The sequence below is a fragment of the Sorex fumeus genome, unplaced genomic scaffold (assembly GCF_029834395.1).
Source record: "Sorex fumeus unplaced genomic scaffold, SorFum_2.1 ptg000098l, whole genome shotgun sequence".
Taxonomy (NCBI): domain Eukaryota; kingdom Metazoa; phylum Chordata; class Mammalia; order Eulipotyphla; family Soricidae; genus Sorex; species Sorex fumeus.
This window is the reverse complement of record NW_026606155.1, coordinates 28,246,024-28,266,932: the sequence shown is the minus strand read 5'-3', so window position 1 is coordinate 28,266,932 and position 20,909 is coordinate 28,246,024. Positions and strand designations below refer to the sequence as shown.

The 20,909-nt window shown below is 41.2% G+C and overlaps 1 protein-coding gene across 1 annotated transcript; it reads right to left on the bottom strand.

The window, feature by feature from the left end:
• Positions 1–54: 54 nt before the first annotated feature.
• Positions 55–20,730, bottom strand: ATP6V1D (ATPase H+ transporting V1 subunit D). Its single transcript, XM_056133582.1, has 9 exons — positions 20,549–20,730; positions 13,155–13,272; positions 8,619–8,698; positions 6,575–6,642; positions 5,385–5,429; positions 4,270–4,373; positions 3,455–3,521; positions 1,792–1,870; positions 55–896 (listed from the first exon to the last, which is right to left on the bottom strand). Exons 1-9 carry the CDS (start codon positions 20,587–20,589, stop codon positions 752–754), a joined length of 747 nt encoding a protein of 248 aa, XP_055989557.1. The 5' UTR covers positions 20,590–20,730; the 3' UTR covers positions 55–751.
• Between the last annotated feature and the right edge of the window lie 179 nt (positions 20,731–20,909).

Here is a 20,909-nt window from a genome sequence, read left to right as displayed (position 1 = left end):
AGTTTTTCTTAGCTTGAGAAAGAAGTATTAATAAACCACAATTCATTTGCGATAATAATTTATTATCCCCAAATTTAATAATCAGTAAGTAGAACACTGACAAGAAGGAAGAAAGAGAGGCTACTCACTTCCTATATATGTGCAGAGGCTCTTCATGAATTACAATCCAATGTGCTGATTAGAGCATAAGAACATCTCACTAGTAAATTAATAATAGATCACTTGTTCTAAAATTATTTTACTGTTCCACAGTCACATTGAAATTGACAAAATTCTCATGACAGACCTGACAAATCTATCATGCAAGAAAATAAAGTGAAGGTTTTCATACAGCTTGAGGCGAAAAGGATCTCGTAACACAAGGATAGCTGCAGCTCTCATGACAGCTGCACCAAGGTTTGCAACTGTGGGAACAAAGGATGCTCCAAAAGTAGTTGGCCTAAGACCACTGCTGTTTCCTAAGGGCTGTTTTCTAATGTGCTTGGTAAGCAGATCACTTGTAATACACAGAAATGGAATGAAGAGACACTTCGTAAAGTGCAGACACTTGTACAAGTTCCTGGATCCCACCTGTGATAAATGGTGGTTGAAATGGTTCCACAAAGTAATCCCATAAATGAATATTCAGGGAAATTTTACAACCAGTGAAATTCTTAGGCCAAAACATAAATAGCCACACATACCAAACCAACACACCATGGATTTAAATGGTGCCGTGTTAGGATTTCTGGAAGAATCAGAATAGGAACAATTATTCAAAGAGGAGATCCTCATCTTTCTCCTCTACCAGAAGATTAGCAGGCTCCACCATGACCTCTCCAGCTGCCCTTCGCTGCTCCAAATCCTTCTCAGTTTTTTCCTTGAGAACCTTCTTCTTCTCCTGTATTTTCTTTAGCCTGTAAAAATGGAGGAATTTTTTTTTTTTTGAAAACTTTCAGTACTAAGTACATTTGATTTATCTGAATGTTACCAAATAACACCTGCAAACTAGGAACAAACTAATTTCAATTCTTGTAATTTATATGCATTTTTTTAAAAGATTGAGAGACAAGAGAAAAATTCAAATTGCTGGAGTGCATACTTTGCCTGGGAGAGGCCCCGGTTCAAACAATGGCACTACCCCTTAACACTACGAGGTGTAGCCCAAGAACCAATTTTAAAAACGCTTGAGGGTGTGTGTTGTGTGTGTGTCCATGAACATCACTGACAGTCAAAAATACCTGAGATAAGATTATAAATTACACTTAGATCCTACTCAGGGTCTAAGATGGACATGTCTTCCCTGATAGTTCTGCTTTTTCTTGTCTCTACTTCTTCCAGAACAGACTCCTCTACAATAGCTACTGAGTTCTGGTCCCTCCTATATCTAAATATTCATAATCAATTCATGTACATGCATCATTTCTCTCCAAATACAATAATAATTCTCTAATGGTATGATTTATACTGTTATAATTGCTCTCAAGTACAGTAAACATGCAGTACTTCTTAAATGATTAACTGCAGTTTCTTTTTATTTGAGAGACACCGAATCTAAATCACTGTTTCATTTTAAAGAATAACCAAGTATAATAATAGTTTCTCTAGGATCTATTTTTTTTAGATGCAGTATTTCAGGTACATGCAGAACCTGGCATAGATTTATCTCTACAGCCTTTAGCAATACTATTTCTTGTATCTTATCAATAAAACATAATTGATAACTCCAAAATTCCTAAATCAACAAGTGTTAGAAAACAATTTTTATAATATGGAAACAAAAATAATCAATTATTGATAATTTCAACAAACCTATAGAATTCTTCTCGTTCTCTCTCATCCAGCTCTGTGATGATATAAGCAAGGGTACGTTCAATCCGAGGAATGATAACTAGGTTTAAAAATATTCAGGTAAGAACTTGAAATCTTGACATTCTGACCCCGCACCTGGCTGTCTTTACTGGGGGCAACTCAGGGGGGTGCGGGTTAAATTTCCCTCCCTGCCCCACCAGAACCCCAGCAACGGAAAAACCTCCAGAACCCAACCGCACAGCCATGCTCAAGGCCGCTCTTCACAGGCTCGGAATGAGCCTCACCTATGAGGGGACCTGCACAAAAACCCAGGTACGTGGGACCCGTGACTGAGATCTCCAATCTCGCTCGGAGGACTGGGCCTCCTCCCCCTAACTCCCTAGTTTTCCAGTAGCTTGGCAGTCACACCCACAAACTGCCTCCGTTAATAACCTCATTAACGGCCATGATCTAGATACCCTGAAATAAAGCTTCCAGAAGAGAATGCTGTAGATTGTCCTGGAGTGCACACAATCTCTTATACTCTAGCCCCCAGTAAAGACAGTACATGAGTAGGGCACCTGCCTTGCACATGGCTAACTCAGGTTCAATTCTCAGCACTTCATATGGTCCCCGAGCCCTGTCAGGAGTGATTCCTAAGCACAGACCCATCAGTATGCCCTAAGCTTGCTGAGGGTGACCCAAAAACCAAGAAAAAAATTTAATTAAAAAAGTAAGTGGTGTACTGAGCAGAGAGAATGCAGTATGTTAAATTCTACGGCAGTTGGGGCCAAAGAGATAGTACAGGGGGTAAGGGACCTGCATGTGGCCAATCCAGGTGTGATCACCACACACCAGGGGTCCCTGAGCCTTCCAGGAGTGATCCCGGAGCACAGGCAAGGATCAGTAAATTATGTAATAAATAAAATTAAAAAATGTACATCTTAAACAAATGGAAAGCCCTAAACACTGCCAAGTGACGCCAAATAAATTTTACAGCAGCTAGACTGTTTTAGTTTGTATAGAATCGGCCTATTTTGCATCTAGAATATAAACCCCTTGAGTGTTAGAACCTTATAGATTTGTTTGATTCTATGTACAGATCTTGTACTAAGCAAGCAGTCAGGATGTGTTATGAGTTTTTCAAAAATAACTTCCCATTAATACAGGACCAAACAAAATAATTTCTTTGCTATTCAAATCTTGCTTTTTTCCTTAATTTGAATGTTGCTTTAAACTGTTTCTTTAGCAATCTAATTTTTTAAGACTGAAAATAAGTATATCAAGTAAAACACTACTTTTTAGAAGTCAAGAATAACACAAGTTTCGGCACAAAGTCTAAGGAAGAGAGGGCTTACAAATATGATTTAATGACATAAAACTAGTGTTTGGGGGGAAAAAAGTAAAGAAAACACTAGTAGCACTCTTAAAAAAATGGTTTCCACTGTTTAGTCACAAATGAAAAAATAGTGGGGAAAAACAATTCTTTAAGTCACCCCTCTCTTTGGTAAACCCACCCCAAATCATACACATACCTACTGTCAAAACTCTTCTGTGAAACCCAGCTCAGACTAACTTGCTGTCCTCGTTCCAGCAAGAACATGATTTTCACTATGCAGCCAGGCCCCAGTTCCTGCAGCTGAGGAACGAATGTAAAGGCACAGACAAGGAGCCAAACACTCACCATGTTCAATGGCATTTACACGCCTGTTGGTTATCTTAATAGCTTCATCCAAAGTAACAAAGGAAGTCTAAAATAAAAGAACAAATTAATGATGCAAGCTGAAAGTCTTTCTAATAATGTACTGTTCACTTGATGTAAAGTACATCTGAAGCCCAAGACTACCACTATTCAATGTGTTTCAAAGTCAGAATTTTGTGAGACTGCCATAGAGCTAACACTTTCTATGCTGTTGTAATCTACATGGAATTAAAAATATGCTGCAATTTACCTAAATAAAATTATAAAATTCAAAAGGAGAAAATTGTGCATTAATCACCTAGATATATATGTTTTAGGCAGAAAGGGAAAACAATAAGCCAGGATCATGCTTATATAAGCCATATTTACATTTAAATCCCAGCAGAGTCTGGCAGACTCCCCGTGGCATATTCGATATGCCAAAACTCAGTAACAATGATGGGTCTCATTCCCCTGACCCTGAAAGAGCCTCGAATGTGGCACTTTCTAAAATCTCAGGGCTAGGACGAAGGAGATGTTACTGGTGTCTCATCGAGGAAATCGATGAACAACAGGATGACAGTGATACAGTGATACATTTAAATCTAGTCTGATCTGTTTCTGCTCTCACCTAGCATAGACGAAAACAGTACTACTAAAAAATATTCTGTTAGTAATAAAAGCAAGAACAATGTACACAACCCAAACTTCAGAAACAAGAACATCTTTAGCTCATTTCACACAGGTTCATGAAAACAAGTGAATGTACTAAGTAGAGCATGCTCAGAGGGAAGATCTCCAGTTCTTCTGCTACCTACCTGCAATGAAGCCAGTTCTACCAGAAGTTCCACTGCTTTGGCATAGTTTCTTTTTAATTTCGCCAACTGCTCCCCACCTCTGGCTAAACCCGTCAGTTCATAGCCTGAAAGAACCAGTCAAACAACAATTGTGATTAGAGAGGAAATGGGCTTTTCCTTCAAGTTCCTGAAAAGATAAGTCAAAATAATCGCAAGTATGAAAAAACAATGCACAAACCCTTGTTACATGCAACACAAAGTGCCTATCTTATTCCTCAAACAGGACATGCTGCTGAAGACATTCCGGGATACTATTTTAAATATAAGCAGATAAGTTTTAACCAACTTCCATCTCACCAACTGGCTGAATGAACTAAATGTACACCCTTCCTTTTGTAGCTCATCTTTCGTCATGATCATACGAGAGTGAGTCACTCTACTCTGCTGATTCTCTGCTACTTCCTTATACCGCCGTATTCCTCTAAGTGGTCCAGTAAAAGATGAATACCAAAAAAACCCAATTTTGTTTCTATGGGAAAAAAAGCTGATCACTCAGGAAAAACTCAATAAAGATGTGCTACTGCCCCCAATTACTATCAAATTAAGAAAATTTACCATAAACTACTGTAAACAGAATATATAAATTTAGGAAGGGCCAGGCAGATAGTGCAAAGAGCAGGAGGGAATGCTTTGCATGCAGGAGCACTGGGTTCATGGTTCCAAGCACCACTGGATTTGAGATACCCCCACCATCCCCCTAAAAATCTGGAAAGATTCAGCATTCAGACTGCATCACAGCACACAAAGAGATCCAAACTGGAAATTATAAACTATATATTACGGGTGCATTTTATGTAAAAAGACACAGAGAAGTCAAAATAGTGATTCATACTGGCAAGACTGCACATATTCCTATCTCTAGGTTGAAATAAAATATTTAAAGATATGTATAAGATCCTGTTACTTTCTGTCATAACACCTCTGATTAACTGTTGTCTGAATTGTAGCAGATAAAAAAGCCTCTCACATCGAAACCACTGAACTCAACAAAGGCTTATTGAACACCATTTTCTAACTAAGGTTCATTTAAAAAGAAATAAGATTACAGAAATACACCAGCATTGTTTCATACTTACTGTCAGTTCCTTCGTGGTAATGTTCAAATACGGGCAAAGTAACACCTGTTAAATACAGAAACAAAACTGGGTTCACAAGCTTGTCCTTAAGTATGGGTCCTCAAAAAAGGATTCCTGCGTGTCTGTTCTAAAAAAGACTCAAAAGTCAAGACTTTTGGAATTGTACCCAGTTCCAATGAAATAATTTAGAAAAAATGTTTAAGTGTTTGTTCCTATTTAAAAGTCAAATTATACTGTATTAAATTTATAAATGGTTGTTAAAAATTTTCTTCTTTCAGCTTCGATAAGGTACTTAATACAAAAATTGCTCACATTTAATGTATGGATTTTGAAGATCTGAGACATACAAATAAACTGGTATCACCACAATCAATATTATAAACATACTCATCAACTCTAAAAGAGTTGAGCCCCCTTTCCTTTTTGTGTGTGCACGTTAAGAATACTTAATATGAGGGAATGGAGAGAGAGCTCATGGGCTGAGCCCATACTCTGCATGCAGTAAGCCTGAGTTCAATCCTGGGCACTGCATGGTCCCCAGAGCACAGCGAGAAGCAAAAGCCCCCAAGCACTGCTGGGTATGGCCCTAAGACAAAAATAAAAAAAAATTATACTTTACATGAGATCTACTCCTCCTCACATTTTAAGTGTACAATAATGTTATTTTAACTGTGGGCACTGTTGTACAGCCAATCTATAGAAGGGCATTCATACTATAAGACTAACTTCATATTGAACAAACAACTTTCCTCTCCCTTCCCCCCATCACCTGGCAATCACATTATATATAGTTTAACATGCAAAGTGAATTACTAGCTCTCAGTAGAAGAGAAAATGAGACATCAAAACCTTGCTGAATGAAAAATGTGTGAATATCAGAGTCAGGTAAGAGTGCAAAGCCCAGTCACTGCAACAAAAACAACAGGTAGAGAGAAAATAAAATCTTGGCACTACATAATACACGGGTTAAAGTGCTTGCCTTGCATGCAGATGACCCCAGTTTGATCTCTGGCAATTAAAAAAATGGGTCTCCTGGGCACCACAATGTCTGGCCCCATACCCACAAATAATAAATGTCACTAAAACAACAACAACAACAAACTAGCAGTAAACAAACAAGTTTGCTGTATAGACAAGTTTTAAATTCCATTTTTCCCCCCTAAGGGTTGTAAAGAATTGAAAAAAATCACCTGCTACATTATCCTTCTTTGCTCGAATCTTCACCTGGGCTTTGTTTACATTTTGGATAACAGTAGTGCTGCAGAAAAAGAAAGTCTTTATTTGAATTTTGGGGGTAAGAAATGTATCTGAAAGAATTCACTAGGCAATAACAACAATAGGATGTCACAAGTAGGTTTTGATCATTCTTTTTCCAAAAATGAAAAAAATCACAGCTGTCAGAGGAGGGCCTCAATGAGCAAAGAATGAACACTGGCGTAGGAAAATATCAGACTGATGATGTTAAAATACCAGTGCTGACCAATGCTGAATTTGCTGTCTGATGTGGTACAAGGCATTTTTATTCTGTTAAAGCAACACGGAGAAAATGGTCCTTCTAGGTTTGCTATTAACTGGTTAAGTACTTGGTCAGTTCCTTTACTCAGAACCTCTGTAACTTCCATTTATGACTGGCCTATCACTAACAAAGTATTTTTCCCATAACTATTCTGAAACATACTGACTGCCTCTGGCACACTATTCATTTCCCTCTATTCTGGAAAAGTGAAAGCAATTTGTTATCCCAAAGTCTGTTACCTTCTAAGAGCCCAGGCCCCTCAGGCTGTAAGACGTGTAAACAAGACAATTCTATTAGAAATAAGCTCAGAAGAAAAAGGCACTCTATAGCAAGGTAACTACAGTTAATAAAATGCTGTGTGGCTTATTTGAAAGTGACTAACAGAGGGCTGGAGAAAGAGCTCAATGAACTGAGCACTGTGGGAGGCCTAGATTAGGTCCCTGGCACCACAGAGTCCCCCACCACCACCAGGAACAACCCTCAAGCACAGAACCAGCAATAGCAACCAAGCACTGTTGGGTGTGGCCTGGCCCCAAAAATGAAACAGTCACTAAGTACATATTGTGAGTTCTCAAAAAAAAAAAGAAACAGTTTTTTTAAGTATCTCTCTAGTAGAGACACTAGATTTAGTGGCCACCATTTCACCAAATGCAAACATATTTACACTGTAACTAATAAGTTACATATCAACTACATACCAATATAAAAGAAAATAAAAGAGCTACTGCATCATCTGATTAAGACTGTAATTGGGGCCCAGGAGATAGGGCAGTAGACAGAGGTACTCTGCATGCACAACACCCTAAGATTGATCACCAAACACTGCATGCCCAGCTCAGCCATGGTGGCAATACCAGGTGTAACCCCGGTTACCCCAAGCATCTCTGGGTATAGTGCTAGTGACTCCCAGCAAAGCCAGGATGAGCAACACTGCACAGCCTGAGCCCAGTTAGCCAAGTATCACCCCAGTGGTCCCCAGGACTCCTAAGCATTCCTTGGGAGCCCTCCCCTGTTCCATTATATAGAAGGAAATAATAAAACTAAAAAAAAATTAAAAAACAAATGAGAGTAAGTTCCTTAGCTCCTCCTAAACAGCTAGACTTTAAGGAGGCACTGAACTGAAACTGAGAACTTACTTGGAAAACCACGTGAAAACTGACAAAACCCCTAGGTAAAGCAATGAATCATTTTGTATGCTTTGTAAAGAATATATTGATATGACAATCGCTCTAAAATGTATGCACTTTAAGCAACCACTTCTAGTCTCAAAAATGTGTCCTAAAGGAAATGATTAAACAGAACAAAAATTCATGAAGATGTTCAAAACACCTTTTCTAACATTACAAAACCTTGAAAATCAACCCGAAAATCAATCCAAAGGTTCAGTATTAGTAGAAAATATTAATAAGGTACATTTATCTAGAGAAATATATTCAGCCACATTTTTAAAAAGGGTGGGAGAATGTTTGCTATAAAAGTATGTTTCAGTTACAAAGCTGCAGTACAGAAAACAAAGTATCCCGTACTGCAACTATGCAATATATACCATCAGCCATTAATAAAGACTGAAATTACAGAGGGGCTAAAAGCCTTCTTCCTTATTAATATTGCTCTTTAATGCAAGTATTAATACCTGCATAGTTTTAAATTTAAAGTGGTTTTAAAATAATGAACATAAAAGCACTTTGCCTTTTTAAAAAATCTCCATTTTGCCATACCTGAAATCCCCTGCTGTAAACTTGGCTTCAGCAAGAGAAAAAGCCGCTTCTCTCATTACTTCGCCCATCAACATTTTAGTCTGAAAATTATAAACCAAACAGCAGAATCAAAGAGGTTTTAACAAGGGAAAATCATATAGTCACCTTCCTTTAATATCGACCTCAGGTGCTGTTGATGGAACTCCAGGGAAGAGCACATCATTGCATGTATATGTGCAAAGCTTTCTTATGAAAAATGAATCTTTACTGAAGAACCCATCCGCATTTTGAATGGGACCATGCTGATCTGGTCAATTTCAGTTAACTGCAGTACAGTCAAAATCCTAAGGGTAATGATTCTAACACACATCTAGGCTATTTAAGGGAAAAACTGGGAGACTGGGTATGGAGTTACTTTACTAAATATTAAAAATGTAGAGCTACAAAGAAACAACTTGGTACTGGAAATGATGTCAATGCAATGGAGTGGAGAGTTTAGAATCAGTCCTAGGTATATATGGGGATTGAGTAAAGATACCATTGGTCAAGGTCCTATCATATACAGAGAAAGGGGGTAGGGGGAAGGGAGAGGCAGAGGAAGAAAGAAATATTAAAGATGGCATTAGAAAACACTACAAAATACTACCACAATCTTTTTAGGTTTTTCAAAGCATTATATGTAATACATAGACTATAAAATGGTCTTCTTGAAAGTGTGTCTCATAGAGGGAGGCTGAGGGGTGGGAGGTGGGGTGTGGGGGATGGTGGGAGGGAAAGGGGGACATGGGTTGTGGGAAATGTACACTGATGGAGGGATGGGTGCTGGATCATAACTGAAACCCAATTATAAACAGCTTTGTAATGGTCTATCTTACAGATATTCAATCCAAAATATAAATTTTTTTTTTTTTTTGCTTTTTGGGTCACACCCAGCGATGCACAGGGGTTACTCCTGGCTCTGCGCTCAGGAATTACCCCTGGTGGTGCTAAGAGGACCATATGGGATGCTGGGAATCAAACCCGGGTTGGCCGCGTGCAAGGCAAACGCCCTACCCGCTGTGCTATTGCTCCAGCCCCCCCCCCCCAATTTTTTTTAAATAAAAAAATAAAATGTCCTTGGGATGGGGGAGAGGGGCAAGGCATACCTGGCATGCTCTGCAGTTATTCCTGGCTCTGTACTTGGGGATTACTCCTGGCAGTGCTTGGGAACCATATGGATGTTGGGGTTCAAAACCATGTAGGCCATGTGCAAGGCAAGTCCCCTCCAGCGCTAAAACACCTCCTTTTATACATAATACTTAGAAACTATACAAAGGAAAGTTGTATAAACAAAAAAGACTAACAGATTTGACCACACAAATATTAAGTACTATCGGGAGAGGAAAGTTCCCAAGCAGTGCTTCCATATCCTGAGGGTCACTTTAGATGTTCCCAGGGTCATTTCCAGTGGCATTAGCCACCCGGGCCACAGAGTTCAATGTTAGAACCTAACACTGCAGTGCTGCTTGGGCACAATGGTGCTGGAGGCCACTGGGGCCACCAAGGCCACTATCAGGGGTGGTTGGGGGGTCACAGAATTAGACCCGGCCATGCAAGACATCAAGCATGCAAACTGGGAGTCCCGGATCCCTGAGCTATCGTCTTCCCCAGCTCTAAAATATTATTCTTTTTTCTCGCTGCTTTCTGGCCAGGACAACACTCTAATCCAGGGCCTCACACATACAACACAAGTAATCTACCACTGAACCACATGAGCCCCTACTAGTTTTGTTTCTGAGCCACACTCAGCAGGGAACTATACCCAGTGCTGGCAATCAGTTGGCCGCCTGCAAGGAAAGTCCCTTATCCACTGCACTATTTCTCTGGCTTTTTTATTTTTTCTTAAAATTTAAAATTTTCTTAAATTTTTTTTTCTTAAAGTTTTTTTTTCTTAAAATAAAATAGTCCAAGGGCTGGAGCAATAGCACAGTGGGTAGGGCATTTGCCTTGCATGTGGCTGACCCGGGTTCGATTCCCAGCATCCCATATGGTCCCCTGAGCACCGCCAGGAGTGATTCCTGAGTGCAGAGCCAGGAGTAACCCCTGTGCATCACCGGGTGTGACCCAAAGAGCAAAAATAAAATAAAATAAAATAAAATGGTCCAGGGCTAACTGGGTAGCAAAACCAACTGCCTAGAATACCTAAGGTGAAAGAGGCCAAGAGTTCACTCTATGGGATAGAAGGGGCTCTGGCATTTGGGATTCCCAGCACCATAACAAAGTGTGCAGTCCCCAACACAAGCAACCAAATGTGAGTTCTGTGACAAGCACTGCAGCCAGGTATATAAGCACCATAGCCAGTGTGTGCAACCTCTGGTCACACCATGAAAGGATTGTGAAATAAAATTTTTTATATTTTTGAAGCAAAAAGGAATTAAAAAAAAGTTAAAGAAAATATTTTGAATATTTTACACACCAATTATAACATATGAAGAAGTTCTACAAAAAATAAAAAAAGTCACCAATAAAATCAATTTGTTGTTTCATGACCATACGCAGCTGTGCTTGGGGATTATTTCTGTCAGAGAAACATATGCGGTACCAGTCAAGCTAAGGACAGACGCATGCAAGGCATGTACCTTGTCCTTTTACTCTCTCTCTAGTACGAAGAACATCAAATTTCAATAGACATGAAAACTCAAACTAACAAATAATCCAAAGTAGCCAAAATTAAATTTAGATACCAATTGTAACCCAACAGACTCTCAAACATAAGAACATTCGATCAGGCAGATTTTTTTAAAATGTTCTCTCATCATTTGGTAGTCATAAATTAGTATTAATAATTTTGGCAATTCGGCAAATATCTTTTTTAAATTAATTACATTAAAAATTTTAGTTATTTGGGGCCTGAGAGACAACACAGAGGACAGGGTGCTTGCCTAGGACATGGCCAAGCCAGATTCAATACCACCCCATATGGTGCTCCCAGCCCTGCCAAGAATTATCCTAAGTGCAAGGCCGGGAGAAGCCATGAGGCCCAAACCCTCCCATCACCACCAAAAAAAAAAAATAAAATAAAAATTTAGTTATCTAAGAACTTATTTTGGGGCAGGAAGGCAGTGTGCTTGAGGACCAGGAGGAGCTGAAGATCGAATGAGAGTGGGTTGCCAGGCACACACCTTAAACCATATCCTATCTTTCTAATGCCTAGTTATTAAAAAATAGTAAATGAATATACCCTCTAGAATATTTTCCAGAAAAATGTTTGTATAATTACACAAAAGGATTCAAAAGTCACTCCAGACCTTAAATATATATATACATATATTTAAATATCCATCAGTAAAGATACAGTTGAATGCTGTTACAGATGTAACAGAGTATCAGGACGCTATTAAAAAGAATAAGGCAGATCTGTATGTACTGACAAAGAATACTGCCCATATTCTACCACACAAGGAGGGGAGAAAATATTACTGAATTAGATATGTAAATATCCTATTAGTTTTATATGTGTATGTATATATATAAGACACTATGCTTTATACAACTATAAATGTTACCTATGTTTATCTTAATTACATGGTGAAAAACATCCATGTGTATGGCTGTATATAACCACATAGGTTATTCTTTGTACGTATTTGGAAAAGCAATACCTAAAAAGGAAAAAAAAAGGTGGGGGATCTGAGAAGGAGGGAGGCTGGGGATGTGGCTCAGCAGAACACTTGTCTTGCTTGTGTGAGGACCTGGGTTCAAGGTCAGACACTGCAGGCAAAAAAGAAAAAGGGAATAAGGAAATGGAAGGCCACAAACCAAACTGTTAATAACAACTCCTCTTGGAACTGAGGAGCCTTGGGTAGAAAGTGGAAGATAGTAAAGACCCTTCGATTTTTAAATATACTTCTATCTTAACAAAGCATTTATCCAAAAAAAAATTTACTAAAATGAACTCTACTATGCGCTGATACTGTTCCAGGCGGCAAGGAAGGGGAATACATTTTAATGGCACATTTATGTTAAAAAATTAAAATGAGCGGCCGGAGCAATAGTACAGCAAGTACGGCATCTGCCTTGCAAGCAGCCTACCCGGGTTGATTCCCAGCATCCCATACGGTCAGTCCCCCCGAGTACTGCCAGGAGTAATTCCTGAGTGCATGAGCCAGGAGTAATCTCCGTGCATTGCTAGGTGTGAGCCAAAAGGCAAAAATTAATTAAAAATTAAAATGATAAAGTACAATAAAATGTGGGCCAGAGTGATATCATAGTGGGTAGGGCGTTTGCCTTGCACGCAGCCAACCTGAGTTCAGTTCCTCTGCCTCTCTGGAGAGCCTGGCAAGCTACCGAGAGTATTCTGCCCACACAGCAAAGCCTGGCAAGCTACCCATGATGTATTTGATATACCAAAAATAGTAACAACAAGTCTCACAATGAAGACGTTACTGGTGCCCGCTCGAGCAAATCAATGAACAACGAGAGGACAGTGCTACAGTGCTACAATAAAATTTAAGGGTCATGCTGAATTTTTCTTACTAATTCTAAAGTAAATACTGTTTTAAGCAAAGTTTCTTCTACCTCTATTATCTTCTTTAGGATCTGTCGAAATCGAAGAGTTAAGGCATCAGATTTTTTCTTCAAGAGGTTTCGACCTGTCTGTGCACCTTTCAATCGAGCCTTCATGATGGTCTGTGCCCTGAAAGACAGTTAAAGATATTTATTCCAAATGTTCAAAAGAAATAAAATAGCTCTTACATAAAATTGCCCATTTTCACGCTGAGTAAGAACATAAAGCATTTGTAGCTAGTAGATATAATTAAAAATTTCACAGTGCTCTCAGAAAATTATTTATTTAAAACAAAAATTTTTAGCCTATATCTAAAGTTACAATTGAATAGAAATCCTACTTTATGATGTCAATATACTTTATTTGACTTGTAAGTGAAGTATTTGTGTTTTAGCTTACATTGGAGGTATATTACAGACTTTTAAAAAAATCTGTCCACTATCATATATATATCAAATTTTGAAATGTACTTACCTTCAAAACCAACAATCCCACTATGAAGAATTTCTCCTATAGATGTTTTCTGGCACATGTACAAAACATATACAAGATTAAGGATGAGTATTCTAGCCTTATTTGCAATAGCAAAAATATGGAAAGAAGTTAAATGTGCCATAAGTAACAATTCATTTTATAGAGGCTTGAATATAGCTATATAAAAAGGGAAAGACAGATGTACCCTTTAGATTATACTGCCTTAGTTATGTAAAGGGATAAAAGTACTAATGTATAGTGATTTACAGAAACTGTTGAGTTTCTTTTGAAAAATGGCACTAACTGAAAAGAATGATTTTACTATTACATTCTTTTGTATCATTTACATTTTTTAACGGACATACTACTTTTTCTACTAAAAGTATTTCTATCATTAATCAAGATAATCATTTTATTAATTTGAAAATAATTCTATTACGAAATTATAAATGGAAACACCCCTAAGAAGTAGCCCATCTCTTGACCTCCGTATTTCAATTTTTGTCCAACAGAAGCACCAATACTAAGGTCAAGAAAGCAACAGCAGAAAGTAACATTTCTACTTTGCTGCCATTTGCCAGATCTGTGATCTCGAGGTGATATACAATTCCATATGATTAGTGTAAAAACTACCAAATGGCACTTATTAAATGATCTTTGGCTAAATTTTTTGGTTATATTAAAAACTTTCTTTTTCTTTTTGGTTCACACCAGCGATGCTCAGGGGTTATTCCTGGCTCTGCACTCAGGAATTACTCCTGGCGGTGCTTGGGGGACCATATGGAATGCCGGGGATCGAACCCAGGTCGGCCGCGTGCAAGGCAAAAGTCCTACCGCTGTGCTATCGCTCCGGCACCCCTTTTATTATTATTATTATTAAAAACTTTTAACCACTGGAATATATAAGGTCACTAATATATAGGGCTAAAATAACAAAAATGAAATTTTAGACATTACCTTGAAAGGCAGAAAAAAAGAGGTTCAGGAGAGTAAAACAATGCTACTCTAAGAAGAAAATGCATGGCAAAAACTTGGACCAGAATTTTTTACTTATTTTTGTTTTCTTGGAGCCACACCCAATGGTGCTCAGGATCATTTCTGGTGGGACTTGAGGAAACTATATAATGTGTCAAGAATTGAAACTGGGGCCATCTTTACAGCATACAGCCGCAGAGAAGGGCCACATGGAGGGCTGGCTCCACAGCTCCCGGAGAAGGCACCAGCTTCCAAAAAGAGCCGAGATCACTGGGAAGTCCCAGATGGGGTAGGTGCCGCATCCCACCTCCCCCAGATGGAACCCCGGTGACCAGAAGCCTCCACAAGCATAGCTCGAGTATGCGGGAACTAGGACTTTTCCTCCAAACCGCCGGGACAATCCCGGCCCCCATATAACCTCTGATCCCGGAAGTCACGCCCACGGCCCGCCCCCCCCCCAGGGTGCCATCTTTGCGGCACATTGCCGTACAGAGAGAAGAAGGATCACATGGAGGGCTGGCTCTACAGCTCCCGGAGAAGAAACCAGGTTCCAAAAAGAGCCGAGATCACCGGGAAGTCCCAGATGGGGTAGGTGCCGCATCCCGCCTCCCCCAGATGGAACCCCGGTGACATCTCTGTATATACAAAGTGATCAATGGGAAGTAAATCACCCAATGTTTCTCCCTGAAAAATCAGAGTTTGGAGCACAGCCACAGCCCCAGAAGCACAAGGACTTAATGCAGAACCCAGCAGCTTGGAGCAGCCCATCATGTCTGCCCGGAGGGGAAAGGGTGTTGCCCCATTCGCCCTCTCCTCTCTGGAAAGAAGATGGCGGCCACATGGGTGCCTTGTGAAGAGCAGGTGTGAGCCGGGGGTGTGGGGGCGACTAAAACCTCATGGGAAGGGGGGCGTTCCGGTCCGTCCTTCACGCCCTACCGAGGCCACCAGTTGCCCCCCACGAGCAGCTCTCCAGCACGGCCACGACTCTAGAGCACAGAAACCAATCTCTTAATTATCTGACTCTCAGTAGAAATACTTCCAGGGTTAATTAGCAAAATAGCAGAAATCCAAAACCAACATTTAATTCTTGAACCCAGCTGTAGAAAGCGAATCACTTCACAATGCTTTCTCAGCATGTCTGATTTGGGGGGAGGGGGTAAACTTTAAATAATAGTGGTGCATCTTTTATCGAAACAATGAATCTAGTCAAAGTAGACAGAGTGTTAACTAGAATTCATCTGCCTCACAGGCACTGGGAGGGGTGGGAGGTGGGGTTTTATTGGGTTCTTCGTGGTAAAAAATAAGTAATGGTAAAGGGAAAGGTGTTTGATATTTGCATGACTGAGACCTAAAGCTGAAAGCTTTGTAACTTTTCCCACAGTGATTCAATAAATAAATAAATTATTAAAAAAAAAAAGAAAGAATTGAAACTGGGTCTTCAGTGTGCAAGGCAAGTGTCCTACCTACTTATATCATTTACTCCAGTAAATTGCCTAAGAGCATGGTATTCCAGCCATGTACCACAGTGCCTCTTCTACAGATCATACCTGCATCAGAACAGCTCTCTCTGGGAAAAACAAAAACAATAACTAGCTATTTTAAGTGGCTGACTTGGTGGCCTGTACTCACTAAGGTTTAACCAAGTGCAGCTGGTTTATGTTCCAGTCCTAAACAGGAGCTAGCCTGTTCAATGTGTGCATTTAACATACTGTATTATTGACACTAACATCAAAAATTGGACTCAATGATCTGAATGAATATAAGGCCAATCTTGTACTGCAGATTCCAGCAAGTTTCAAGTGAAAAGGGAACTAGTTTACCATGTTATTTTTTATTTTCTCCTAGGTTAAAGCACCTAGACTGTAACACCTGTGTTGTCTATAACTTTTAATTCTCAATTGAAGGCGCAGAAGAGTGACTTTGCCAATGGCTTACAACAAGAATTTAGTAGAAACTGGATTTGACTGACTTCTGTTGACTCCACATCTTTGAAGGCTCCTTTGCTCTAAACTTATTTTGCTCCTTCTTGTGCCAAAGAGGCTGAAAGTCCCAGATTTCATAGAATAACACATGAAGGAGGAACTATGTGAAAGAGAGGCTGCTACCATTATTTACAACCTCTTTAAAGAACAGTTAGAAATAAGAATTTTTTTATACTTACAATGTTGTTGATTATTGGGTTTCAGTCATATAATATTCCAACACCAGTCCCTTCACCAGTGTACAATTCTCACCAACAATGTCCCCACCCCCTCCACCTCTGTGACCCACCCACTCCTCCTTCCCTCCCTCCCTCTCTCTCCTCTCTCCCTTCCTTCCTCTCTCCCCCTCACTACCACCACTTTGAGGAATTATGGTTTGCAATACAGATACTAAAAGGTCATCAAATATACCCCTTTACCTACTTTCAACATTGTTACTTCTAAAAAGCCTTTTAACAAAAGGGGGAGGAGGCTAGATTTAGCACAAGGGGTAAGGAACTTGCCTTTACATGAGGCCAATCACAGCACTCCTGCATAAGATCATTCTTCCCAAGCACCACAATGAATGACTCTTGAGAGGAAAGCCAGGATTAAGTCTTGAGCACTGCTGAGTGTGGTCCCAAAAGCAAAATACCACTACTGATAATTAAATGAAATGGAAAAACAAACAAAAAACAGGGTCCAGGAAATGCAGGGCTCAGTGTGGTGAAAGACTTGCAGAGAATCTTGATCCCAGGCACAGAATGGTTTCCAAAGGACAGCAGGGTTTGGCCCCCCCAAAAGAAATCTTATTAGCGCTGCAGCAATAATGCAACAAATAAGGTGTTTGCTTTGCACACAGTTAACCTAGATTCAATCTCCACCACATATGGTCCCCACCACCAGCCATACCAGGAGTGATAGATCCCTGAGCTCTAAACCAGGAATAAGCCCTGAGAAGTACCTGTGTGGCCCAAAAACAACCAAAAAAAAAAAAAAAACTACTTCTATAAATTTTAGAACTGGTCAATCCTACCAAAAGTGTATGGTCTTAATGTAGAATGATACTTTGTTTCCAGTTGAAACAAAGGCATCTGACTACATGACAAAATATCCCACTGCTAGGCCTTGGAGAAAAATACTTAAGAGAAGTCACTTCCTGCATCAGATTTTCCACTTTCTTACTAAACTGAGTGCTCTCAAAAAGGAATTTTCACCCTCACAAATCTTTCTAAACCCAAATAGTCATTTTCACTGTGGTATGAAAATATATATCTAGCTATACAGCACTGTCTGTAGCACTGTCCTCCCGTTGTTCATCAATTTGTTCGGGCAGGTCCAATAATGGCTCCATCATGAGACTTGTTGTTACTGTGTTTGGCATATCGAATACGACACGGGTAGCTTGCCAGCCTTTGCCGTGTGGGCGAGATACTCTCGGTAGCTTGCCAGGCTCTCCGAGAGGGGCAGAGGAATCGAACTCAGGTTGGCCAAGTAGGCCGCGTGCAAGGCAAACGCCCTACCCGCTGTGCTATCGCTCAGCCCAGTATGAAAATAAAAACAAAAAAGTTAACATTCTGATTACTATCAAACATTAAAGCAGTGAAGAGAGATTTTATTCCACACCCACTAACAGAAGATGAACTGAGTTCGATTCCAATTAGAGCAGAGATGACTGCAAGTTTGAATAAAGAAAGGAGGAACATAAGAGTGTTCAAGTGGGGCCAAAGCAATAGTACAGCGGCAAATGCGCTTGCCTTGCAAGCAGTGGCCACCAGGGTTCAGTCCCTGGCATCCCATGTGGTCCCGGAGCACCGCCAGGAGTAATCCCTGAGCATCATCAGGTGTAATCCAAAAAGCGGAAAGAAAAAAAAAAAAAGAGAGTGCTCAAATGATAAGCAAAGTAAAAAATTACAGTGTTGGTCAGTCAGTGAGATTAGGAAAGTTTTACTTGTGAGCTGGCAACTGCTTAAGTTTGGATTCTACCCTCCTACAGAGACTAGGAGACATGCTCTTCCCTTCTCAATTACATTTCAAATAAACAATTCTCAGGTCCCTGAGAACGACAGATCTAAGAGGCAGAAAAAGCAATTATTGAAAGCCCTTTTTAGCAGACCTAAGAAAGGGAGATTAGGGGCTATAATCAGATGATGAATAAAACAGTCTCCTAGTGGGAGTGAGGGGCAGGGGTGGGGAGATAGTACACACTGGAGGACTGTACTTTGCATTCAAGAATCAATCAGGTTTGATACGCACAAGCACAGCAAGTGATGACCCCCCAGCCCCCAGCACAAAGCCCCTGAGCATCACCCAAAATACAGTAACTATTCTCCTGACAGTGCTGAGCACTCTTAAACAGACATTTGGGGGAAGGGAAGGAAGTGGGGGATGAGTGTCTCCCAGGCAGTGCTTCAGAGACCTGGGGCCCCTCACCGCTACTTCAGACCAGTCAGGCTGGTCATTCAGGGCAAGGGTCCTATTCTGCTCTTGCCCTGTGGTGCTAGGTGCACCAGGCCCTCCATTCAAGCAGACCATGTTAAAGGTGACTGGAGGCGAAGACAGAGACTTCATCAGGCAGCTAGAAATCACACCAGATCTCGGTGGTATCTCCAACAGAGATGGATCATTTAGTGCCAGCAACTCCCTTAATTCTCCCCACTGTAAGGGGAATCATGGTCCTTGTGTATTTCACCAGCTTTGTCTTTCTCCACAACTACCTTCCTTCCCTCACCTAAGTGAAGAAACAAATACAGCACCTCCATTTCGCTAAGAGCTGAAAACAGCCAGGCAGGGACCAAAACCTAAAGTTTGGCGTTTGAATCCAACTGTCTTAAGAGTCCACTGATTCTGACAAAAAGCCAGGATGAGGAAAAACAACTTGGAAGACCTCCAAAGAGAGAGGATCAGAATGAAAAAATAAGTCACTGCCAGAAACTAGTTTTTTTACTCCTTGCTGCAAATAAGAGAGCTAAACAAAAATCTTCCATTTTCCACAGGTGATTAGACACATTTGAGAAAACTTCCCCTATTTATTTATTTAGCAAACTAGTCAAACACCTTGGAGCACGACCCTACTTCTGCCAAAGAATACAGGCCAAAAAGAAAAAGGTGCTCCACAATTGATAAGATCCTAGGGCACGGTTCAATCACGGAATCTTTTCTTGTGGTTCTTCCATAGATGAATAATCAAAACACTCATACTGGAAAGACATAGTCCAGTGGGAAAGCTATGTAAGCAAAAAACCCAGTTTATCAGCTGGAGTGATGGCACAGCGGGTAGGGCACTTGCCTTGCACTCAGCCGACCGGGGTTCGATTCCCGTTACCCTATATGGTCCCTGGAGCCCGCCAGGAGTGAACTCTGAGTGCAGAGCCAGGAGTTAAGTCCTGAGCACTGCTGGGTGTGGCCTCAAACCAAAGCGCGTGAGCGCGCGCGCGCGCACACACACACACACACACGCATACACATATACACACACACACAATCATTTTACAATGTGATGGGTGATATTAATAGGGATCTAAACGAGATGCAACGGAAAGAGGGCCTCGGCACTTGATACATTCTCACAAGTGACACTTCACAGGATCTCAGAGCCTTGAGCTAAGAGATCCGAGATCGAATTCAATTTCCACTCGAAGGGGCGACTCGATCCTTCTCCAAACTGCCACCTCTGAGCTCCCTTGGAAGTAAACTGTCCCTCCTCGGAGCATTTAGTAAACCCCACGCAGCCAGTTCTGAACCGCGAGGCGTGAGCGGCGACGGCCCCGAGTTACATAAATCCAGGGGCCAGCTCATCCGGGGAGTGTGGGCCGATGCGAGGGTCGATCGGCGGGTCCCCCACGAGCCCGCGAGGGCCAGGCGCCTCGTTCACTGACGACAGTGTGCGTGTGGAGGGAACCGCGGCCTCGCTCCCGGGCCCGACCCTGAGAGCAAGGAGGTGGCGCGGGTGCAGCCGGCGTGCACCTCATCACGCCTTTTCATCGTTTACTTACATTCTCGAGGGAAAGATCTCAATTCGGTCTTTGCCCGACATTCTTACGATGGTGGTTCGGCTCGGTTCCCCGGCCGGGTAATCGCAGCTGCTACTAGCCCAGGCACCGTGTCTTCCTTTAACCAGAGTCAGCTGGTTGGGTCACTTGACCCACCCGGTTGCCTAGCGGCAGCCCGACTCAGCACAATTGACTTCCGCTTCCTGCGGGCGCACGCGGGGCGGGGGACAGGATGGGGAGGACGGAAGACGGAGAAACCCGGATGTTAAGGCGCGCACCCCTACGGGTCCGCCCCGCCCCTTTTGGGGGCTCCTCCTAGCCCCACCCTCCAGCTCCCAGAAGGCAGCGCTGCACGCTGCACACG

What these genes read in the sequence shown, in the direction of transcription:
- ATP6V1D (XM_056133582.1), bottom strand. Translation starts at nt 20,589, where the DNA reads ATGTCGGGCAAAGACCGAATTGAGATCTTTCCCTCGAGAAT. An exon ending in TTTACAGCAGGGGATTTCAG is followed by an intron (nt 6,643 to 8,618) that starts GTATGGCAAAAT and finishes CTTTTTCTGCAG; the next exon opens with CACTACTGTTATCCAAAATG. An exon ending in AAAGAAGGATAATGTAGCAG is followed by an intron (nt 5,430 to 6,574) that starts GTGATTTTTTTC and finishes TGTATTTAACAG; the next exon opens with GTGTTACTTTGCCCGTATTT.